This window comes from Pholcus phalangioides, unplaced genomic scaffold (genome assembly GCF_987345545.1).
Source record: "Pholcus phalangioides strain wild (caught in Gottingen) unplaced genomic scaffold, Ppha-v1.0 ptg000172l_1, whole genome shotgun sequence".
Taxonomy (NCBI): Eukaryota; Metazoa; Arthropoda; class Arachnida; order Araneae; family Pholcidae; genus Pholcus; species Pholcus phalangioides.
Window position 1 is genome coordinate 6,851,425 of NW_028301637.1, and position 22,010 is coordinate 6,873,434.

The 22,010-nt window shown below is 36.8% G+C and overlaps 1 protein-coding gene across 1 annotated transcript in view; it reads right to left on the reverse strand.

Annotated features, from left to right (window-relative positions):
• Window positions 1-12,948, reverse strand: part of Lon (lon protease homolog, mitochondrial) — a 54,129-nt gene extending 41,181 nt beyond the window's left edge. The window contains exons 1-5 of the mRNA XM_089255784.1: window positions 12,326-12,948; window positions 10,741-10,829; window positions 6,674-6,790; window positions 4,964-4,992; window positions 3,567-3,790 (exon numbers count right to left, since the gene is read on the reverse strand). Of these exons, the coding sequence (XP_089111910.1) occupies window positions 3,567-3,790; window positions 4,964-4,992; window positions 6,674-6,790; window positions 10,741-10,829; window positions 12,326-12,793 (927 nt within the window). The 5' untranslated portion in view covers window positions 12,794-12,948. The remainder of the gene's footprint in view (window positions 1-3,566; window positions 3,791-4,963; window positions 4,993-6,673; window positions 6,791-10,740; window positions 10,830-12,325) is intronic.
• Between the last annotated feature and the right edge of the window lie 9,062 nt (window positions 12,949-22,010).

Below are 22,010 nucleotides of genomic sequence, written 5' to 3' on the forward strand. Positions count from 1 at the left end.
CGAATGCCTTCTGGAAATCAAGGTAAACATCATCTACATTTTGCCCATCTACTTTCCATGGACTTTTTAACGGGGAGATCGGCTCGCATTTGCGCCTTGAAGTTGGGAACCACAGAAAACCAACTTCGGCCGACCACCACTGTGGTGACGGTGGGGCTCAAACCCGGGTCCCCGCGATGCGAGTCCGTCACTATGACCAGTCGACCACCACAGCGGCCCCAACACGGTACTAATGTTTTCCATATCATTGCGCAATAAATCATTGATTTGTTCTGATATTTTAATCATTCATACATTTCAGTATGATAATTACAAATGCCAAGTTCCATTCCAAATCCAATGTTTTCTACGTGTGTGTGTGTGTGTGTGTGTGCGCGCGTGCGCGCATGCGTGCGTGTGTTTTTGTTTTTTTTTAATCTGGAGTATAGAAGAATGACCAAAAATATATGTAACCATTTTTTTTGTTTCTAATCATATGCAACAAAAACAAGAGACCCGAGTATATTGATGAAATTTGTACATGATGCCAAACAACGTTCTCTGAAGTTAGAAATTTAAAATTTATTCCATGTAATTTGAGTGCTGAAAAGAAAGTTTTAATTTAAAAATGGTGCACTATTTTTTCACTAAAACGTTATCACTAGAGATGGGATGAATATTCAGCGTCTATTCAGTATTCAGCCCTTTTGCCGAATATTTGGTTCAGCCAAGTAATAATAATGCTTAAGTCAGCAATTCTCAACCTGTGGGGGGGGCGCTAGCATATCGAAAGAAATATGTATTATTTAAAAAAATGATTTTACTCTGAAAGGAAAGCAAAACAAAATGCATTATAAGATAATAAAAAATAAAATTCGCATTTACACTGATATAATACACTTCAAATAGGACTTTATCAGTACTGCACAATGTATTTAATAATTAGAATACATCCCATATTGTTCAGTATTTTCGTGACTTTCTCAGAGGAAAGATTGTTTTATTTTCGTTTAAAATAAGTTGATAAAAGTAATTTTCAGCAAATTATTTGAATGTAATATTCCATATGAAAGTTCCAAAAATTTCATGGGGGGGGGGTGCCCCTCTGTACTGCACTTGTGGGGGGGGCGATGAAAATTATGATTGAAAATTGGGTCGCAAATACTGAAAGATTGAGAAATGCTGGCTTAAGTATTCAGCCAAATATCCGTGTAAATCTAAGCATGACACAAACTGATTTTAAAAAATCATTTCAATTAGAATTTTTCACATAAATTAAGAATTTACTGATTATATTTTATTGTGTGGTGCATACCTATCAGTTTATGTGCAAGAGATTATGTCAGGGTGAATTTCTAGTAAAAGTAAAACATGAAACTGAAAATAGAATTCTACTGTAATAAATGTGGAAGTGAGCATGAATTACACAAGTTCACTAATTAAAGGACGCATCTAGACAAGAAATGTACTGAGCAACTGAAAGGGGCAAAGAACATCTAAAGTGGGAAAATAAGTCCTAAATTTTATGATGCATTAATACTTGAGAATAAATAATGGTTGACATTCTTTGAATTAGATGTAAAATTGTAACAAGTGTTGAAAAAAAAAATTGATTTTGTAAGTACAGTGATACTTTGGCTAATGAATGCCTTGGCTTACACATTTTCCTTGTAATGAAGATTTTTTTGTGATTTTTCTGCTTCGGCTAATAAATAAAGATTCAGCTAACGAATATTTTCAATATATAAATGCACGTACTAACAAAATATCTGCATCATGAGCTAGATTTTCGCACAAATCATCATCAGAATTACTGTCAATAGGGCCTAATTAACTCACGTCCACCTCAGAATCTTTTTTCAGATGTACCTACACTTTTCTTTTTGAAATTCTTTGAATCATTTCCATATTAATTGAAAGATTCAGCCAAAATAGAAAATGCATTGAAAAAAAAAGTATCCACTATGTTTTCAGAGAATGCATTCTTTTAGTGCACTCTTAGCATCAAGCTGAAGTCTGAGAGATTATCTTCACCATCTGCATGTATTAGACAAAGAAATGAGCTGACCAAATCACAAATGTGGATGGGGACACTTGCGAAATCGATTGGGTTGCGTCAACACGAGCTTTATAGTAGACTACAGCTGGTGTGTGTTGGTTGTGTACATAATGTGAAGTAAATAAGATCTTCAGCATCTCTCATCCTCCTGTACATTCACATTCATACGATTTTTAAGCTTTTTATTTCAGCCTTCAATTAGTTTTTGTCTTTTTATAGCATTCCTTGGTGATTTAAAAAACCCCTCTCTTTAATTTTGGTCAGAACCTGAAAAAAATCAAATTATTTTCCAAAGAAACCTATGGGAAATCACGTTTCACCTAACAAACGTGATTGTAGAATGAACCATCTTCGTTAGCCGAGGTATCACTGTAATATTAAAACACAATATATCATCGTTAAATTTCATTGTCAGTATCATGGCAATAAAAATCTTTTAGCTACCAGTTTTTTTAATATTTATTTACATAATAAATTGTGTACCGTATATACTCGTGTATAAGCCGAGTTTTTTTGTGGAAAAATTTGTTCCTCAAGTGGGGGGGGGGGGTCGGCTTATACTCGGGTCAGTTTTTGATGAGAAAATTTCGACCCCACAATCAGTAGTAATTTTTGTAGCAGTGTTCGAGAAACTGGCATTATTGGTATGGGATATGTTCAAACCTCAATAATGTCAAAGACGAGACAAAGAAATCGAAACATCATTGGCTTTGATACCAAGTGGTTAACTTCGATTGTAAAGCCTTATGTGAGCATCAACAAGTCTTTCAAAGACTATTTGAAGAATTTGTAGATCGAATGGATGAGTTCCGATGATAAAGAAACTACAAAAAAAGTGGTGCGTTGAAGAAACCTGACATTGGCTTAGTGTGCCAATGGGTACACGAGGCATAGAATTCTGTTTCCACCAAAATTATCATCCGATCCTTCAAAAAGTGTTGCATCAGCAATGCGATGGACGGAAATGAAGATGATATCCTCGATGAAAGTGGCAATGGCGATAGCAGCCCAGATGAAGATAAAAATGAAGATGCGGTACCCCCTATGATGATCTGATGGATTACCATGAGCTTGGAGACTCAGAAGAAACTAATTAAAAAGTTTGAATCGTTTTCTATTGTAAATTTCCGTAAAAACTATTAATTTTGCATGAAAAGATAAGAATTTTTTTTTCTCTGAAATGCATGGATTTTTTGGGGTCGGCTTATATACAGGTTTTGAATTTATTGCGATTTTGGTGGTCCTGAAGTGGGGGGGGGGCTTATATATGAGTCGGTTTATACACGAGTATATACGATAATTAAAATCCAATATCATTTGAAATTACCAATAATTTTATTTTCAATTAAAAATGCCAATTTTATTTATAATTGTGATGGATTTCAAGAAAATTAATATTCGGCCATCAAACACTCTGTATATTCGGCCAAATCATTATTCGTCCCATCCCTAGTTATCACCATATAGCACAAGTGCATGTATTTCAGTTTTGACTACAGCTTAAAACAAACCGATTTAGATAACATACCTTGACTTCTTCAGTCATTTCATACGTGTCATGAGTATAATTTTCTACTTCAGCTATAAGAACTGGGGTAGGTTTGGTTTCCACGGAAGGAGGTTGTTCCGTGAGAGATTCAGTGGCAGGATCAGATGAAACTGAATTCTCCTGGACAGCAGATGAATTCCCATTATTTCCATTAGCTCTGCTTCTTCGTCTTTTCCTCTTTCTGTGTGATTCATTCTCTGTATCTGAAATTTTAAATGAAAATCGTACTTCAAAAGTGAAATCTTTGGAGCAAAAGAAAAAAATCATGTTTGAAGCTATCGCAAGACATTCACAGCTGTAACTAACTTATCAAGACATTTCTGGGACTGATAATCAAAAGTTGTAATAAAACTTAGGTCATGAATCATAAGGCCTAGTATCTTCACATTCATATCAGGCTATTTTCCCTAAAACTTATACCTCACATCTATCTTTTACTGGTCGCAAGATATCAGTATAAGGTTTCAAAAAGTTTTATGTACCCGTGAAACACTTGGCTTGAGTTTAATTTAGAAGATTTTGATTTCAGAGTAAATTCTGTTGCTCAGTACTGTGTTACGAAATATCATGGATGCTTGAACACCTACTGCACCCCATCTTTAATGTCACTGTTGATCAATGTGGGAACTATTCTTAGGTTCCTAATTCGTCGAAAGTCATAAGATCAACTGACCAATCGAAAAACAATAATATAGGCCAAGTCACTTGAGGGCATAAATACAACTTCAGACTCCGAAAAACCTGACGGCACTCTTCATGGTGATAAATGAGCATCTTCCCACCATACCACTCAGTTGTGCTGACAAGAACTGGTCTGTAGGTTTTTAAGACAAAAGAAAACTTGTCATTTCTGGCATCATTAAATTTGTGAGTTATTATCTCGACTCGCACTCATTCCGGGTACAGATAAATGACTTCATATCAAATTACATACCAGTGGGTCTGGTCAAGCGCTGATGCATCAGGACTTGTGTTGAACTGGATAAGGCCAAGGCAGTGTGTATGTGGTTTACCAACAAGATCAACTTGACTTTTGGTACTAAATTGTGATACAAGGCATACCTATCTATCCTGTTACGCACAAGTATCTTGGCATCATAGTGGATAAGAGGTTCATATCATTCATTATTAAATAATGAATGACAAATTAACCCCTTAAGCAGCACAGCAGAACCCCCCTCCCCCTTTCCAAATCCATATAATTTTTTTTAATGAAGTAGGCCTTATTCCAATTTCCAGCACATGCAAACTAAGGGGTATAGGGAAAAGTGTTCTGTTGAGAAATGGGCTTGTAAATGCCAAAATAAGAGGTTTTTAAGGAGGCGAGATATCTCGTCAATGTAGCTTAAACGGTTAAGAGAAAAATTTGCACATACCTTCTATTACTTGCCTTAAGAGTTTTATTCTGAAAAAATAATAATTCACATTATATGTATTTTAAAAGTGTTAATGAAAATTTTTTGAACAAAAATGAAAAAGATTGCTTACTTTTTAACCAATTTAAATTTTATTTCAAACAGTTTTTTTTTTTTTCAAAATTTGGTTCTTTTCATTAGTTGTTATAACATTAATTTGCAATAACATATTGAAAAAATGTAAATTTTGATGAAAATCTTAATGCAGTTGAATCACGTTTTAACGAATAGCGAAAATATTGTTTCAACTAACACTTTGCCCATGAAGAATACATGAAAGTATCTGTGACACATAATTTCCTTAAAAACTTTCCATTTAACTTCACCTTATATGTCAGGGGTTAAACTTTTTTCACTTGCTGCACCCCTTTTCTTAATTAACGCTTACCCGCGGTTCCCCAAAGCAGTTTAACAAAGAACCTTTGTCAGTGTTTGACACTGCGAAGTGGCAGCTCTGACAAAGGTTTGAGTCGCAGATTATACAGGGTGAAAACTTACTTCAAATAGCTCGTAAGCCGTGGCATTTACTTTAATTTACAAAAAGTATTTAGATAACGTGCCCATGTTAGATGTGTCATTTATTTTACTAAGGGCCAAAAATGTACAGAGGTACGAAATTTAATCTTTCACGTTCTTTCACTTTCTGGGTGAACGCCCTAGACCACTAGACTACAGAGTTGAATTTTCTCTCTTTCCAAAATATATCTTCGCAACATCCAGTTGTTAAAACCTTCGTATGATAGCGGAGAGTGACATCATCATTGTGTAAGTCGCCATCTGGTGGCAACGTCAGCAGTTGTGAGCAGTTACGAACTTTGTCTATGTGTCAACAACACATAGTCTATCTATGTGTTGTTGAGCAGGATCTTCTCTAAAGCAAAGGAGTTGAACATAACTTTAGTCTTTTGCAGATTCATTTTTAAACCAACCTGAATACTTGCCTTCGCCAGTTCTTGTATAATTTTTCTAGTTCGTCTGGATTACTGCTGATAATGACAATGTGTTCAGTGAAACAAATGGTTGAGATATTCTCCATTTATTTTAATTCCTTTCTCATCTAAATCCAGTTTTCCGAATACTTCTTCTAAAACAGCAGTAAAGAGCTTTGATGATGTTTATATAGCCATTGGTTTATGAGTTATTTGAGGTGGAAAGTGATTTGAGGTGTAACAAACTTAAATTTTCACCCTGTATGTTTTAACTCTTTCTTCTCTGGTGATTCCATGGAATTCCAGAGAAATCCCAAAGAAGAAAGGACTGAGATATGTAACAATATATATAAGTGATTAAGAACGTATTTATTTTTTGGAATTTTCAAAATGTTTTTGCATTTTTGATACTCAAAAATGCATTAAAAACATAAATGCCAGCATATCTATATTTTTTCAAATTTCCATTTACCCCCCCCCCCCCCCTCCTTCTTCTGTGAGGGAGAAAGGGGGATTCCATGGAATCAATAGTGAGAACTTTTTCTGTAACAATATACTGATGTTATATTGTTTTTGTGTCATCATTCATGGCTATCACATTCGAGTATAATAATAACAGGATATACAGATGAATAGAAACAGAAGAAGTAACATACACAAACCAATTTTTAACCAATTATGTTTCATATTTCGAGAATCAAAAAAATAACCAGAATCAGAAAATAACCAGAAGAGTACCAACCTTCTATATGCCATGACCACCATCCTCAAACTGTTACCAAGATCTTGTAGCTCATGGATTTGAACAAATGTACCCACTGGATAAATGTCATCAATCTTCTCTACAACGTCCATATTGCTACAACAAAAGTTTAAAAAAATCTGGAAATGACATAACCTTTACAGACCCCAAGTATTTATTTTTTGGAATTTTCAAAATGTTTTTGCATTTTTGATACTCAAAAATGCTTTAAAAACATAAATGCCAGCAAATCTATATTTTTTCAAATTTCCATTTTTTTTTTTTTTTTTGTGAATCCATATTGTTGAAATTTTCTCACCTGAGATGATACAAGGTATATTTATCTTCATATACAATTTTTTCCAGAATTGTATTGCTATACACACACATTTCATGTAATAAATCCCACTTTTCCTAGAGGCACTTTCTCCCGGAAGCCATCTTAAAAATCCCCTGAAAGTTCAACTCTTTAAGTGTTGCCATCTGATGAAAACCCCCAGAGTTCGTATTTACCATATTTCAAACTCAAAACTTACATGATCCTTTAAGTCAAGGCAGTCAGTATCCCTCAGTCATTTAAGTTAAAAAATAATAATTCTGTAGCAAGAAAAATATACCACCACATTTGTGCATGCAAGGTCTGAAAGGGTTAAAGTTAGTACCATGAGTTCAGAATGTCCTTGCATCCTTTAAGTCAGGGAAACTCCCTGGGGTCAAAAGAAAAAATTCTACAGTGAGAAAAAGCAACCTACACTTTTGTGACACCAGGGTCTGAAAGGTATAAGGTAATAGAAAAATATCCAATCTAATTTTTTTTTTAATTCAGTCTTTTATTTGATTTTTTGTAATTCAGTTAAATTTACAGAACAGTGATACTTAACGAATCATTAGAAAAAAGGGGTTAAAATTTCATTATTGAAAATATATCAGTCTATCTCGTTTGTCATTTCCCTCTTTTTCCTGAAAACAATTCATGTTGTTCCAACAATCCTGTATGTTAGACATAATTAAATTAAAATAAAAAATGAAAAAATGTGGTCTTTCATTCAGTTCAGTCATTTTGAATTTCCATTGCATATCCTATGTATATAAAGTTGGGTTGTTACATTTAAGGTTTGTTACAGAATAATATTTTCAAAAAACAGTAAACTAGGCTAATGTAGGTAAAATATCTATTACATAACAATTAACTGCTTATCATCATCTTTGGTGTCCCATGTAGGAAAAGCTCAGGCAATTTTGCCCACTACTCTAGCACCAAGTAGTGTAACATGAATTGTGGGTCATGCTTTTGTGAAGAAATATCATTCGTAAATTTCCAAAAGTTTTGCAACTGACATAGGGGATGTGAGGTATGGTGTCTGTTACCATATTGTTGAGCCCCTTGAGTGGGATTATGGTATAACTCCAAACCGATATGGGCCCTATCAAAATAATTGAGGAAATTGCACCTATCTGTGGTACCCTTTTAAAGGAAAAAGGAGCAGAGGAGATCTAAGGATATGGCCAAAACTCACCATGAGTTTATTGAAAATAACTCATGAGAGTATGAATCAGAGCAGAAAATTGATACTCACCATGAGTTCAGGTGTTTGGTATAATTAAGAAAATTTACCAAGTTGTGAATGCTGATTGCATTTATTACATCACTTAGTGTCACCTCATGATCACCAAAGTAGCTCATCGGGATTGAGAAGGCGGGGCATCGTCCAACATAGTGAAGTGGAGTTTCGTCTTCCTCTCCACACAGAACAAATAGGCGAATCTGCATAGCCACAGTTATGTAAGTGTTTCGTTAGATTAGCATGACCAGTGATGATTTGTCTGGCCTGTCGAATCTGTTTTCTATTCAGTTAAATAAGTTTATTGGTAATATTAGGTTGGGTTCCCAAGGCCAGCTTGGCTTGTGAGGTCCTGCCTTGAGTTCCATTGTCGAAAATGTTTATTTTCTATCCATTGTTTGATATCTCCTTTTATGGTTGACATGGAAGAGGTTCATTAACCCCTTAACTGCCATGGGCGTGTGTGTATATATATATGCCCTGGGGAGTCTGAACTTTAACTGCCGCGGGCATATTTATATACCTTTACTCTTTGTGATCAAAGAAGGGTGGAACTGGAGAGTGGATCATGAAAGATTTCGTCAGCAGTTATGGGGTTAATTACATAGAGCAGGGCTGGACAAATCGCAAAAAATCTAAGCACCAAAAATTTTTTAACAGAAAAAGGTCCAAAATAATGCTTCTTTTGACTTTTTCAGAGCATGGTGACCCCCCCCCCTTTTCATGTTGGCAGATATGCTGCTATAAATTCCAAACATTTTGCACTGCTCTCAGTCAGAACACACACACACAATTCAGTAACTACACAAAGAAATTTTAGGCTGTAAGCCAATACCAATTTTTTAGTCACCATGGTGACCTGGCAAATGGGATTTGTCCAGCCCTGACATAGAGACTGTAAAATATATATACATATACAGCAAAACAAGGAATGTGGAATATGTGAATTAATGAAGTGAAGTTTGCATGCAGATGTATGAAAACAAATCAAAACTGATGGTACCCAGCCAGGTCGGTAACTAGGATTTTTATTGCCTGGAGCAAACATGATTTTCCGCCCCCAACTTAAAAATTTGATAATTTTATAGTGTTCCTTGTTTCCATCTGAAACGGCCGCCCATGGCAGTTGCCCCTCACCCCCCTTTAGTTCCAGCTCTCTATCTAGCAAGATATTATCTAGCTTAACATTTTCAACAGCGACAATGGCTAAAATTGCCACCAGAAGATAACGCTGCAACCACATAAAGTTTGAAGGAGAAAAACAAAAAGTTCAATATTTTTGCTAATGGTATAATTACAAAATCGAGCGCATTGAGTGTTAAATGCCTGTGGCAATTTTCACTTATTTGATCATGAAGAAACTGGAAGAGAAGGTAAATACATGTTACGTGTAAAATGTATATGCAAGAAGTGTACAAAAATTAGCTACATGCACAAGAACCAGGAGGATTAGAAACCTGTCTATTTTGAGTTCATTTAACAATGCTGTCTACAACATTGTACAGGGGTCTCAGCTGATGGAGATAATTTGTTCCAGAATCACATTTGTTAGCCAAAATTTCCCACAGGTTTCTATGGGAAATCCTTTAGTTGGTTCCGGGTAAGCAAAATTTAGCAAAATTTGAAGATAAGGTTCGCAAAACACTAAAGGTGCATAATAAAAAGACAAAAGTGACCGAAAGCTAAAATGAACAGCTTCAAAACTGGATAAATGAGAATTTACAGGAAGATGAGATACTGCAGATCTTTTTATTTTACACTACATAGACAATCCGGTCAAATTCGTATGTGTCCCTATTCATTTGTAATTTCATCAGCTCATTTCTATGTCTCTTACATGCAGATAAAAAAAGATAAGGTCCAGAATGTTCAGTTTGATGCTAAGAGCAAAGGGGTGGCTGAAGATTACCTGCAGTCCAGGTGAAAATCCCTATGTGCCTCCTCTAAGATAACTCTTGCGGCACGTTGACAGGGCTTTAGCCTGGGGAACCTTGGGCTGAACCTGATCTTTTTTTTTTAGTACGAGCTGCACATAATTTACTGCACAAAATAAATATAGCCATACATCCCGCTTTTAAAGAAACTAGCTTTTTTTTGATAAAGGATAATTTTATCATTCTTAATTATGCCAGATAACTTAATCCAGATTACAGCTCTTATTCACAACCATCATTATTTATACTCATCCTGGGAAGGACAAGTGTAACGAGGCAACTTTTATTAAGAAATATATTTCAATGGTGCTTCAGAGACGTGACAAGTAAGGAACCAAATTTTTCCTTCGCCTTTATTTGGTGGTTCCGGAAAAATTACTGGGTGGGGACACCAAAATGTACACTTAGCAGAAATAAAAATTACAAAAAAATCACCTTCATTAGCCAAAAAATTCATAAGCCGTGGTATCATTGTAATATGTTTCCAGATTTTTTTAATGATTGGAAGGAATAATTATTTCACATGAACATGATTATTCCATAAAAATATTTATGATTATTTCATGCCAACCTTTCAAACTTTTTCATGAACACTCCTGCATATGGCTGGTTCAGTCGAACTTTTCTTCTGATCAAGTCAACCAATGTAGGGTCAGACACCTGGTTATAAGAAATGTCATGTAATGTTACTGATTAAAATTAACACATAACGCTTTCATTGTAATATTTACTGGATCAATGAATCTTTTCACCTGGCCTACCTGCATGATAATATTATCAAGGCTTGAAAATCGAAAAAAAAAAAATTTAAGCAGCAAAATGTCATAGACACCAAGCAATCCCCCTCCAAACAAAATCTCCAAATAGTATATGTGGTTTGCTAAAAAAGTATCCAACCACAATTTTTCGTGTGTGAACCAATGAAGCTAGGTAAGCATGGTTTGGTGCATGTAGACAATCTTAGTGTGAATGCTTGAATATGTTTGGTGCTTGCAGAAACTGCCAGTCATTGGCAGACTGCCAATAAGTGGGGAAGTGTAAGTGAGCACAGTTGCATTTTTGTTTTTTTGCTGCTTCTGGGTTTGCTCTACTCCCTTTTTTATCATTGGTTATCGTCTGAAGGTGACGTCACCCCCCCCCCCCCAAGATGTCATCGGTATAGAATACCACATTTGAATAGAAGTTATAATTTTGGATTCTTTTTTGTTGGTTTCATTTACACATGTATTGTATAAATTGTTTTCTCAGCATGCTAGTGTTTTTCCTGTTATAATATGACATTTCAGATTTATTTTTCATCAGATTGTACATTTCATATTTACATTTCTATTAATTTTTTGCAACTAGCCATTGTAGTTTTAATCCAACAATCATGTTTATATTGAACCGAGAGATTGTTTTTATTGAAACCCAGAGAGCTTTTTTTGCCCTGACCGTTGTATCATTTAAAAGAGAGCATGGTTTATATTAAAATTAAAGAATATATATATATATATATATATATATTTTTTTTTTTTTTTTTTTTTTTTTTTCAAGAGGGATGGTTGTTTATAAGTCCTGGTTTTCTGGTCTAGGATGTTATATTTTTAATCTTGATTTAGTATTTAGTCGAGAATTTTATTGTTTTTGCTTTCAGTTATACTTTTCGTTTTTAACAGCTGTAGTTTTATCCATTTTTTGGCAAATGCGTTGAAATTTTTTTTCTTTGCTAAGAAAGACATCTGAGAGCATGACTCAGTTTCACTCTTGGCGACTTCTCGTCCCGCTTTCAGACGTTTTATTGCCAAAAACGGACTATACTATAGCTGTTCTCAAAAAGAATTGAAATTCATCTAAAATTAGTGTAACGGAATGTTGAGGTTGGAGGAACTGAGACCACCTTTATACCCTTTACTTTGTTTGAAATGATCGGGTGGAATTGCCCTATATTGGTGGTATTGTGACCATACCCTTAGGTTGAAGCTACCCCTTTATACATTTGAGGCCCTGGGTGCATCCATACTTTAAAACAGCCCCTAACCAGCGAAATATGTAATTGTCGATTCATTCTTCCACAGCACATCAAATTGAAAAGCATTTCAAGAGATATTCAAAATTACTCAACTTTCCGTTCAATTAACTATTTAGTAACAATTCTCAACCCCATCGAAACTCACTTCAACGATTTTGATGAACTTCGGAAACACGGGATTACGGCTCACAGCAATAATTGGTACGGTGGGCCAAACCTCCGGCACAGATATCGGTTGCAATGCGGCTCCTATGTGCTGCTGGGCCATCGGATACGTCGTAGACTGCGGCGTTGCGGATTCCTCGTTGCCTACGCCACTGTCCGACTCTTCGGAACCGTCATCATCATCTTTCTTACTAGAGTAACATCTAACGCTAATGTAATTATAATTGATCAACTTCGTATTAAATTCCCCATTTAGAAATGATAACGCAGGGTTACCAGAGCCTAGAGATCGAGCTCCATCAATAAAAATCGATTTCGAACTTTGATAATTCTTAGAAAGAAATGATGATGTAATATACTTATATGACCGGTAACTTCCTTGAAGAGAGAAGTATTTAACTTTCCTCAAATTACTGAATAAACTCGAGTTTAATCTATTGAATATCATCTTAGTATAGGAATTATTTTAAAGTTCATCAATAACTTGAATTAAATAACACGCCTAAATGTTTCACAGCGCTGTGAGAGTAATTTTGAAAGACTTAAAAAAATGTAAACAAACATCAACACATGGTCGCTGCCATCTATACGGTTTTTTCCTTTATTATTATTATACAGGGACCTTATCATCATGGACTTTTTCCTGTTTGAAGGAAAAATATGAAAAATGAACGAAAAGCCCATATATTCTCAGAGATTGGTATGTACAGGGTGTCCTGTAAGAAACAGTAACGTTTTTTTAAAATGACGACCAGACGTCCTAATTCTTCGTGCCACTTCAAACGTTCTCCTACATTTTAGAAAATTCCCCTTATTTTCAGATTTCCAGAATTATTTTTTTTTCCTGAGGATTTTTTTTTTCACTCTGACGCATGCAATATATTTCTTCAAGGCCATAGCGGGGGGGAGGACTTGGGGGGGGGTCTCGTCCCCCCACCGAAATGTGAGAAAATGGTCGAAAAAAGGGAAAAAGATGGCCAAATCTATTCTATCACTTTGGAAAGTGGTCCCCCCGAACGAAATTTCTGGGGACCTGTATCTCTTGTTTATTAGCCCACCAATTTTTTACACACTTTGACCAATCACCGTCGAAATTCTCAGAATACAAGAATTAAGGCGCCCCCAAGCAGGGCAGATGCTATTTCAACCATGGCTCAGCTTGCTTCAGAATATTATAAAAAAAGAAAATCCTAAAAAACCTCTCAGGAAGAAAAACCGCAAAATCCATTTTAAGAATACCATTGTTTTCTAATAACTACTAGTAAATGGCATTCCCCCCCCCCCCCCCAAGAGGAATGGGGCTCCAGCCCAGGAGCCCATGACGATTCTCATCTTTGTTTTTGCTTGTTTTTTTACGCTATAAATTCACTGCAGAGAGACTGGTGAAAAGTCTGGTCTGCGGGCTCGCCAAAGGTTCCAGCCTAGGGGGCCCCTGCTCCAGGATGTTGGAGCTATCTATGGCTAATGGTGTATACTGAAGTGAGGATTGAAGAGATCCCCGCCTATTGCCTCTTTCATTCAGAAATGAAGAAAATAGGATATACAAAGACCACTCAATGCTGGTTCCTATGGTGAAATCGCCACTGGCAAAAACAACCAACACTCCAAAAAAAAAACCTTCTAAGGGTAGAGAAAGAAAAAGTATCTCCTTGCTGCAGGCAAAGTACTAAAACTGGCCACTGACTGTGCGAGCAATTGACTAAAAACGAGGGAGATGGATCGTTATTTGTTCTTTTTTTTGCTTCTTCTATACTCTAGAGGTTCTGTTTTAGTTGGGGAAATGTAGCGGTAAGGTTTTTTTTGTTAGTTTAGTGGCACCATTTGATGTGGAAATTGGGAAAAGTGACCTTACAAATTGTGCGCGGAAGCATCCTTCTCTCTCGGTTTTTGAATCTAGTAACCCCAGGCATGACGTTCAAAAGACAATTCTGCAAAAAAATTGTGGACCATCTATGGATATTGTTCCGGATAATTTTTCACAAGACTTCGAGATTGCAAAACAAGAAGCGGTTCGACGGACAAACACAGATTTATTTACAGAACAGCAATTTACATGTATTTACAAGCTAATCAGAGAGCTTACAACTTTCTCGTAAAGTTTAAACACAACTGACTGTTCATCGAAACTGTCTCTATTCGAGTCTCTTTGAGCCTGTCTAGCCTCTCTAGCCTGCCATCTTGTGAGCGCCGCACTATTTATAACCCCGGAGAAACTTCGAGAAAAAGAACATTCCACAAAATTCTATTTTACAGTTTCTTAGTCGGTGGCGCTACTGTACGGAGGGGTTGGACTACTGTCTGGAGGGGTGGGGCTTTCTAGAATGTTCCCGCCAATTCTCCGCCAATCGCAAACCGGTATCAACTGATTTCGACATTTTCAGAGCCACCAGAAGAAATCGTGCCATCTATCGTCGATAGTTCGTAACATTGCCCCTCTCTTAGAATTGTTCGTCCCGACAATTCAGTCCTCAAATCGGCGGGTTGTCCCTGCGGTAAGAGGCCAGTCTGTTGAAGTGGACCACCTTGCACTTCGAGGATGGCGTCTTCTGGATCCGAGCTATGACGTCGTTCAGCCTCTTGACGACTCTGTAGGGTCCTTCCCATGACGTCTGAAGTTTCGGGCACAGTCCTTTCCGGCGCTTAGGGTTCCACAGCCAGACGAGGTCCCCTTCCTTGAAGTCATGAGACGTGGCTTTCGTATCGAAGCAGTTCATCTTTCCAGAGCCGATGCCGATCCTGTGTCTGGCGATTCGATGCATGTCCTCGAGGCGCTCCTGAAATCCCTGGACGTGTTCGTCCGGTGGAAGAGCAGCATCTATCGGTCGCCGGAACATCAGATCACCTGACTGGCGAAGATCCTCTCTCATCAGCGATGACGAGTATCCGGTGCTCTCGTGGGCGGTCCTTGGTGACGGGCGCAGGATGTTCAGGGCGATTCCTTTGCGGGCGGCGCAGGCGTCGCAATTATTGCACCACTCGTGCACATCGGTCCTGGATTTGTCCCAACAGAATCGTTCGCGGACCTTCTGGAGAGTCTTAATCACGCCGAAATGTCCACCAGTCGGGCTTTCGTGCAATTCTTTCAGCACTTCTTTCACACGGTTCCTTGGTAGGACGAGTTGCCACCGGAACGTCTTTCCATCCTCCGACTCCCATCTGCGGTACAGCACGCCATCTCTCATCGCTAGAGAGTCCCATAGCGCCCAGTATCTTTTGGTCGTCAGACTGGAAGAGGCGACGCCTTGCCACGCTGGTTTACTACTGGTGGATTCTTTCAAGTCCATCATCGGCCGTATGTCGGGATCTTCTAGTTGGGCCTTTCGGGTGTTTTCACCGCTCCACGGATCGTCACTTGAGACTTGCGATGTTACCTGTCTCGCTAGAGGGTTCACCGATCCACACTCCTTTTCTGCCTTGGGGCAATGACGACGGTTATGTGTACCCGAGTCCGCAAAATACATTGCATCAGCCAAAGAAATTAAAATGTTTAAATCATTTTCTGGCAGGGAGTGGAAAAAATAGATAAGTTCCACGAGCTGGATTCGAAAAAACTAGATGACAGGTTCACAGTCTGATGTACTATGATCTACACCAATTCGGTTGACGGAAAAGGTCCTAAAACTGTTTACTGCCGAAAGCATATACTTTTAGTGAGAAATTTTTTTTTTCGAAATGTAAAATTACCACTTTTTCATCACTCGCTACCATTAACCACAGAATTTTAATCCTTCCCTTACGTGAATTAAAATGAACAATTTTGATTAGCATACAGCGTGTTAATCTTTCAGAATACATTCCAGTAACTACATAACGAAGCCACCTTGTGACGGAAAGCACAACAGATCGTACGATATTAAGGTAGTGGGAATCGTAAACAAAAATCATCTTAAACCAAGAAGAGACGTGATTGGCTGAAATCGTGTAATCGCGGAATAGCGGTGCATTTGCGAAATTAGCGACCCGGAGCCTGGATATTATTTATTGTCAGAAAAGTTGGCATTAAAATTAAGACATAACATTAATTAAAATATAGTGCGGGATAAGTACGGGAATGCTGAAAAATATCTATTAAGATCTATTAAAATACCGTATGTAAAAACGTGAATACAAAAAAAATCAAGATTAATAGCAATTCGAAATTAATGAATAATTAAATAACTATTGAAAATTCAGAAGCAAAGGGAAATTATTTCGTAATTAAAAAAAACTAAAGGTGGATTTACATGAATTAATGAAAATTGAAGATGGATAAAAATTAGTATAAAATTCAGGATTTATGAAAATTTAGAATTTACGAAAATTGAAAATTCAGTACGAATCACACAATAATTTAAATTAAATAAATATTATTACAGTAGAATCCCGTTTAAACGAATAGCGTTATAGCGAAAGTTCCGTTTTAACGAACACTTTTCTAATCTTCCAGATAAGTTTACACAGGAATAATACAAAAACCTGGAATTCCTTTATAACGAAATTTCGGTATAACGAAGTGATTTCTCCGGTCTCTTGAGTTCGTTATAACGGGATTCGACTGTATATATTGTTATATGATTAATAGTAATTGCACCACTCTGGTTGTCACCGAGGAAGTGGAACTGGTGAAAAGTCAAAACAAATGAAAGGGTTGATCACAATTTAAAATTAATAAGTAATTCCAAAACTGCTGAAAATTCATATTTAATGAAAAATAATTCCTCCATCGATCGATGAAATATCATAAATAATGAGTATTTGAAATCAAAGCCAAATTCAAAAATTTAAGGAAAATTATTTGGTAGGCTAATTAAAAAACATAAAAGTGGATTCTCCTTTAAAAATCTATAAAAATTCAGGATTATTGAAAATTAATGAAAATTCTAGTAGAAGTGCTACTTCTTGGCAAGTAGCTCTCGCCAAGGCACCTACAAATAACGGCATTTTTAAGCACTCTAAATCTTGCCAAGTCTCCTATTTATAACATGGTATTTTTAGGAGCTCAAGCTCTACCTTAAGTGCCCAAAGAAAAGGCGATACTTCTTGGAGCTTGAATCCTAGCTATTATTCAGGTTCAGTGGTCCCTCCACAATAGGTTTCCACGTCTAATTTCTTCAGAGCTTAATCAAAGCTCTTGATGGCTGTTCACAACAGAACGAGCATTTGGTAAACTCCATATCCTCAGAAATGAGGAGCCTATGATAGTTATTTCTAGGAGCTCTACCGAGAACGACGAATAGCCAGGGGGAAAAGTTACAGCAAGAAGTGGGCAAGATTTTGTCCTTTAATAAAGGCAGGCGCAGGGGATGCTCTGAACATGCTTTCAGATGAAGGGAAATAATTTTTTTCCTCACTCATAATTTTAGTCAATGGAGGTAGAAACGAAATATTCAATTTTTCTATTAAATTTTGTTGGCGATCAAAAGTTATAAAGGAGAATAGGCGCCGATGTAGGCAAAATTTTGATTGGAAGAGATTTTTTTTGGGGGGGGGGGGGAAGGGCCACTACCTGGCTACGCCACTGGTGCAAAGATATCCAGTGTCTGAACGAATAACATCTTTTTCGCAAGTGCTTGGCCTGCCATTAAAAAAAAGTAGCTACTGGGAAGGCAAAAGTTTTTCCTTTAAAAAAAACAGACGAGTTCACATACACATTGTAAGTGCATAATTCAACTCTGAAGAAAATGCCTTTAACAATTGAAAATTTTCGGTGATTAAAAAAAGACCAAAAAAATTATCTATTATTTGAAAATTCTTAAAATATGACCAATAGCTCGAAAATGCCCAAAATATGACTTGCCATAAAAAATTTGACATTTCATAAAAATCTGAGCCTTAGTTACACTATCAATTATAATTATCTCACCACTCTTTTTTTTCAACGCCAAGGGGGTCATTCACGGGGCTAACGAGAAAGACATTTCTTTCTCGTTAGCCCCGACCAGAATTCTTTAATACACACTCCTTAATACGTATATGAAGTCGTTTTAGCCCCGACTAAGACGCCTTCATCACGCCGCATGCGCCAGCCTGTGTATTAAGGAGTTCTAGCCCCGACTGGAGAGAGTGTGACGTCAGCGGTCTTCACCTTGGCAGTGCTTATAGCCACTAGAATATGAACCTTATCAAGTCGCTTTAGCAGTGCCTGAGAACGTCGTCCGCAACATCATTCGTCAGATCACGTGACTCTGAAAACACACAATCCCCCGTTATTTTCTTATGGCATATAAGGCCCCTTTCACACGGAGCGGATGCGGATGCGGACGCGGATGCGGAAGCGGGTCCGCATACCCTTTCACACGAGCACTGAAGATGCGGGTGTTTCGCCCGCATCTTTAGGTTGAAATTCGTGCATAAAAACTATTTTTTCGCAATTTTTGTAACTGTTTTTCTCCTTCACCCCTGATTCAGTGCCCATATGCAGCCTAGAGGTATTCTTTGGTGGTTTAGTCTAGAGCCACATAGAATATGGGAATAAAGATGTCTTCATTCCGATCCTCACAAGTAGTCGATGGGAGAAAATGTCTTAAAATATTTTCAAAAGATTTTGAAAACAAATCTGTCTTTCCGGAAAAATATGAAAGAAAAATTCCGAAAACATCCAATGTTCGAAAAATCCAATCCAAAAACATCCGAAACTAATATGTTCCTAAAAAAAAAATTCAGGAGATATCAAAGAATTTGCAAGTAGAAAAAAAGGGGAGGGGTGGGAACGTTCAAAATGTCTGTGCTTAGAAATATTCACATCACAATTCTGTCTTAGGCCAGGATTACACTATAAAAGTTTTGTAAAAGCTCTTTGATAAAACGTGAAAAATTCAACCAATATTATCTTATTGGTTGAATTTTTTGAATGCAAACTGTGTGTGCGTGTGTGTGTGTGTGTGTGTGTGCACCGGTTGCATTTTCTGGAATGCAACCGATGCGCCTATTGGTTGAATTTTTCAACTTTCATAAAAGTTCTTTTATAAAACTTTATAGTATAATCCCGGCCGGATTACACTATAAAAATTTTATAACAATTATTTAAAAAAAAGCAACTAATAAATTTATCGGTTGCATTAAAGCAAATGCAACCGATAAATTTATTAGTTGCTTTTTTCAAGTTTTATAAAATAACTTTCATAAACCTTTTATAGTGAAATCCCATCCTTAGATGAGTCATTTCTGAAATATAAAATTTCATTTTTTCAAGTTTATAGACTGAATATTGAGTAAAATAAACTTGTAGGTATCGGGGAACCACCAAAAATATTCAAGTGATAGGGTCTTCAAACGTCTTAATCCGGCCCTGAGTGAACACCGTACGTGGATAACGTTGTTTAATAAAAGTATTTTTTTTAAAGTTTAAAAAAATTAACAGATTAAAAATTTAAAAAAATAACAAATATTTAAAATAATATTTCAGGTATTTATATTTTTAAATAATTTTAAAAATTTAAAAAGAAAAAAATTAAAATTTTTAAATTAAATTTAAAAGTTATTAAAGTATGTAGTCAATTAAATATTCGTAATGCACAGAACGGCTTATCATTTTTGTTCCGTCAGTGGCCGTTGTTGGCAGGTTTTATTGTATAAAATTGTAAAGTATGGACAAAAGGCAGTTAAAGTTGCTATATCTCAATCTCAGAACGAAACAAAGGGATAGACGTATGTAGGTACATTATATTAATGAGCAGGGACCATCATATGGTGTTTTATGATGGTCATTTTATCATTATGGCAAATAATTAAAAAAAATTCCGTGAAAAATCACCTTCAAAAAGTACCCAAAGATGCGGACGAATTCGCTCCGCATCCGCATCGTCTGAATAGCCCCGAATAAACCTATTGTCAAAACTTCTATGTGCGGATGCGGAGCCCGCACTTAGGTTTTGACACATGCGGACGACGTCCGGACCCGCATGAACATAGGCGTAAACTTATTGAAAATGTTGGGGGGGCTCCGGCTCTAATAGAACCTCGTTTATACGACGCGTCGTATAAATGCGAAAGCAGTACTGCAAAACGAACTTTTTCCGAAAATTACCCCCCCCCCCCACCTTTTTTTTACAGACGTTTCCGAAAAAAAATTTTGTGAAAATCTGTCGTTTTGATTCAAAATCTTATGCTTGAGAAGAAATATACTTATAATACTATCATAACATTACTGTTGCTAAAGTCTCAAGCACTTTTACGGTATTCATTTCAAGATTCAACAGAAAAAAAAGTGTTATTTAAACGTTATGTAAAACGTCCTTTACTTGACAGAGAACACCGTTACAAAATTATCGAATGTGGGGGCGACAAAAATCCCAGTTACAGCCCTGGCTATCAGCATACCGTAGCCCGTTCAATAATTATTTCAGTACCTGTCAAAAGCCATTGAACACAGGGCCACAACTAGGGAGGAGCAGGCGGGTCTCGTGCCCCGGGCGCTAGACCGGATGGGGTGCAAATTTCATTCTAAAACCTCTCCTTCAACATTACAAGGGGGGCGTCAAAATGCGCGCTTGCCCCGGGTAACCAAGCATCTAGTTGCAGCCCTGATTGAACCAGTCAATCATCTTAAATTTTATTACTTTTTCAGTAAAAAATATGCATGAGAAACTACAGTCGGTCCCGCTTAGTTTTTCCGCTTACAACGTTTCTTCATGATGGGTTTTTGAAAACCGTAAAACACTGTATTTCAGTGACACGTTTTCACCAGTTGAAAAATTATGTGATTCGATTGATAGAAAAGGTGTTTTCCAAAGACTTGGGAGTTCGAATCGAAGTGAAAACGTCGATTAATTGAAGTGTATACAGGCAGGGCCCTGGGTAAAGCAGGAATTAGGAGGCTCTTGCGACAAGAGTCAAAGATGTTAATTGGTCAGTGAATGTATGTTGTTTGTACTAATAACTAGAAATTCCTAAATAAAATACATGTAGAAATCATTTGCATGAGAATGTTTTTGCAAATGAATATGCACCGAGATAAATAGAAAAGATGCATTTAAAAACGCATTTGCGTTTTTTGCTTGGTTATTTGTTCTTTAGCACATATTTTCTCAGTTTTAGTTCATATTTAGCCATTTTTTTTAAGTGGAAAATTCGGGCTCTAATTACAGGCGAATCCCGTTTTAACGAATACCGTTACAGCGAAAATATCATTTTAACGAATGGTTTTCTAATCCCTCTAATAAGTATACATAGGAACAATGCAAACAATCTGAAATTTCTTTATAACGAAGTGTTTTCTCCGGTTTCTTGGACTTCGTTATAACAGGATATTCGACTGTATAACAATCATTTAATGTATTGTTACCAAGGTGAATGGGACAAGGGCGTAGCCAGAAATTTCGTTCGGCAGGGGGGACCAAAGTGATAGAACAATAGATTTGGTCATCTTTTTCCCTTTTTTCGGTCATTTTCTCACATTTCGGACGAGGGGACCAGACCCCCAAGTCTTCCTCTTCGCTACGCCCTTGGAATGGGATACCCCTGAGCATGAGCTACCCAAGAAAACCAATCTATTGGGGGGGGGGGGGGTACACGGAATTTCTTCCAGAGAATTTTTGAGTTGGTGCCAATTTTCCAAAAGCATTTAATTAACAAAAATTTATTTGATTGTTGGGGGCGTAGCCTTTGCCCTTGAGCCCCATTCTAGTTTGATCACGGTCCAAGTAAAAATATACTTTCATTCTCTCTCTCTCATTGAAACGAGCACA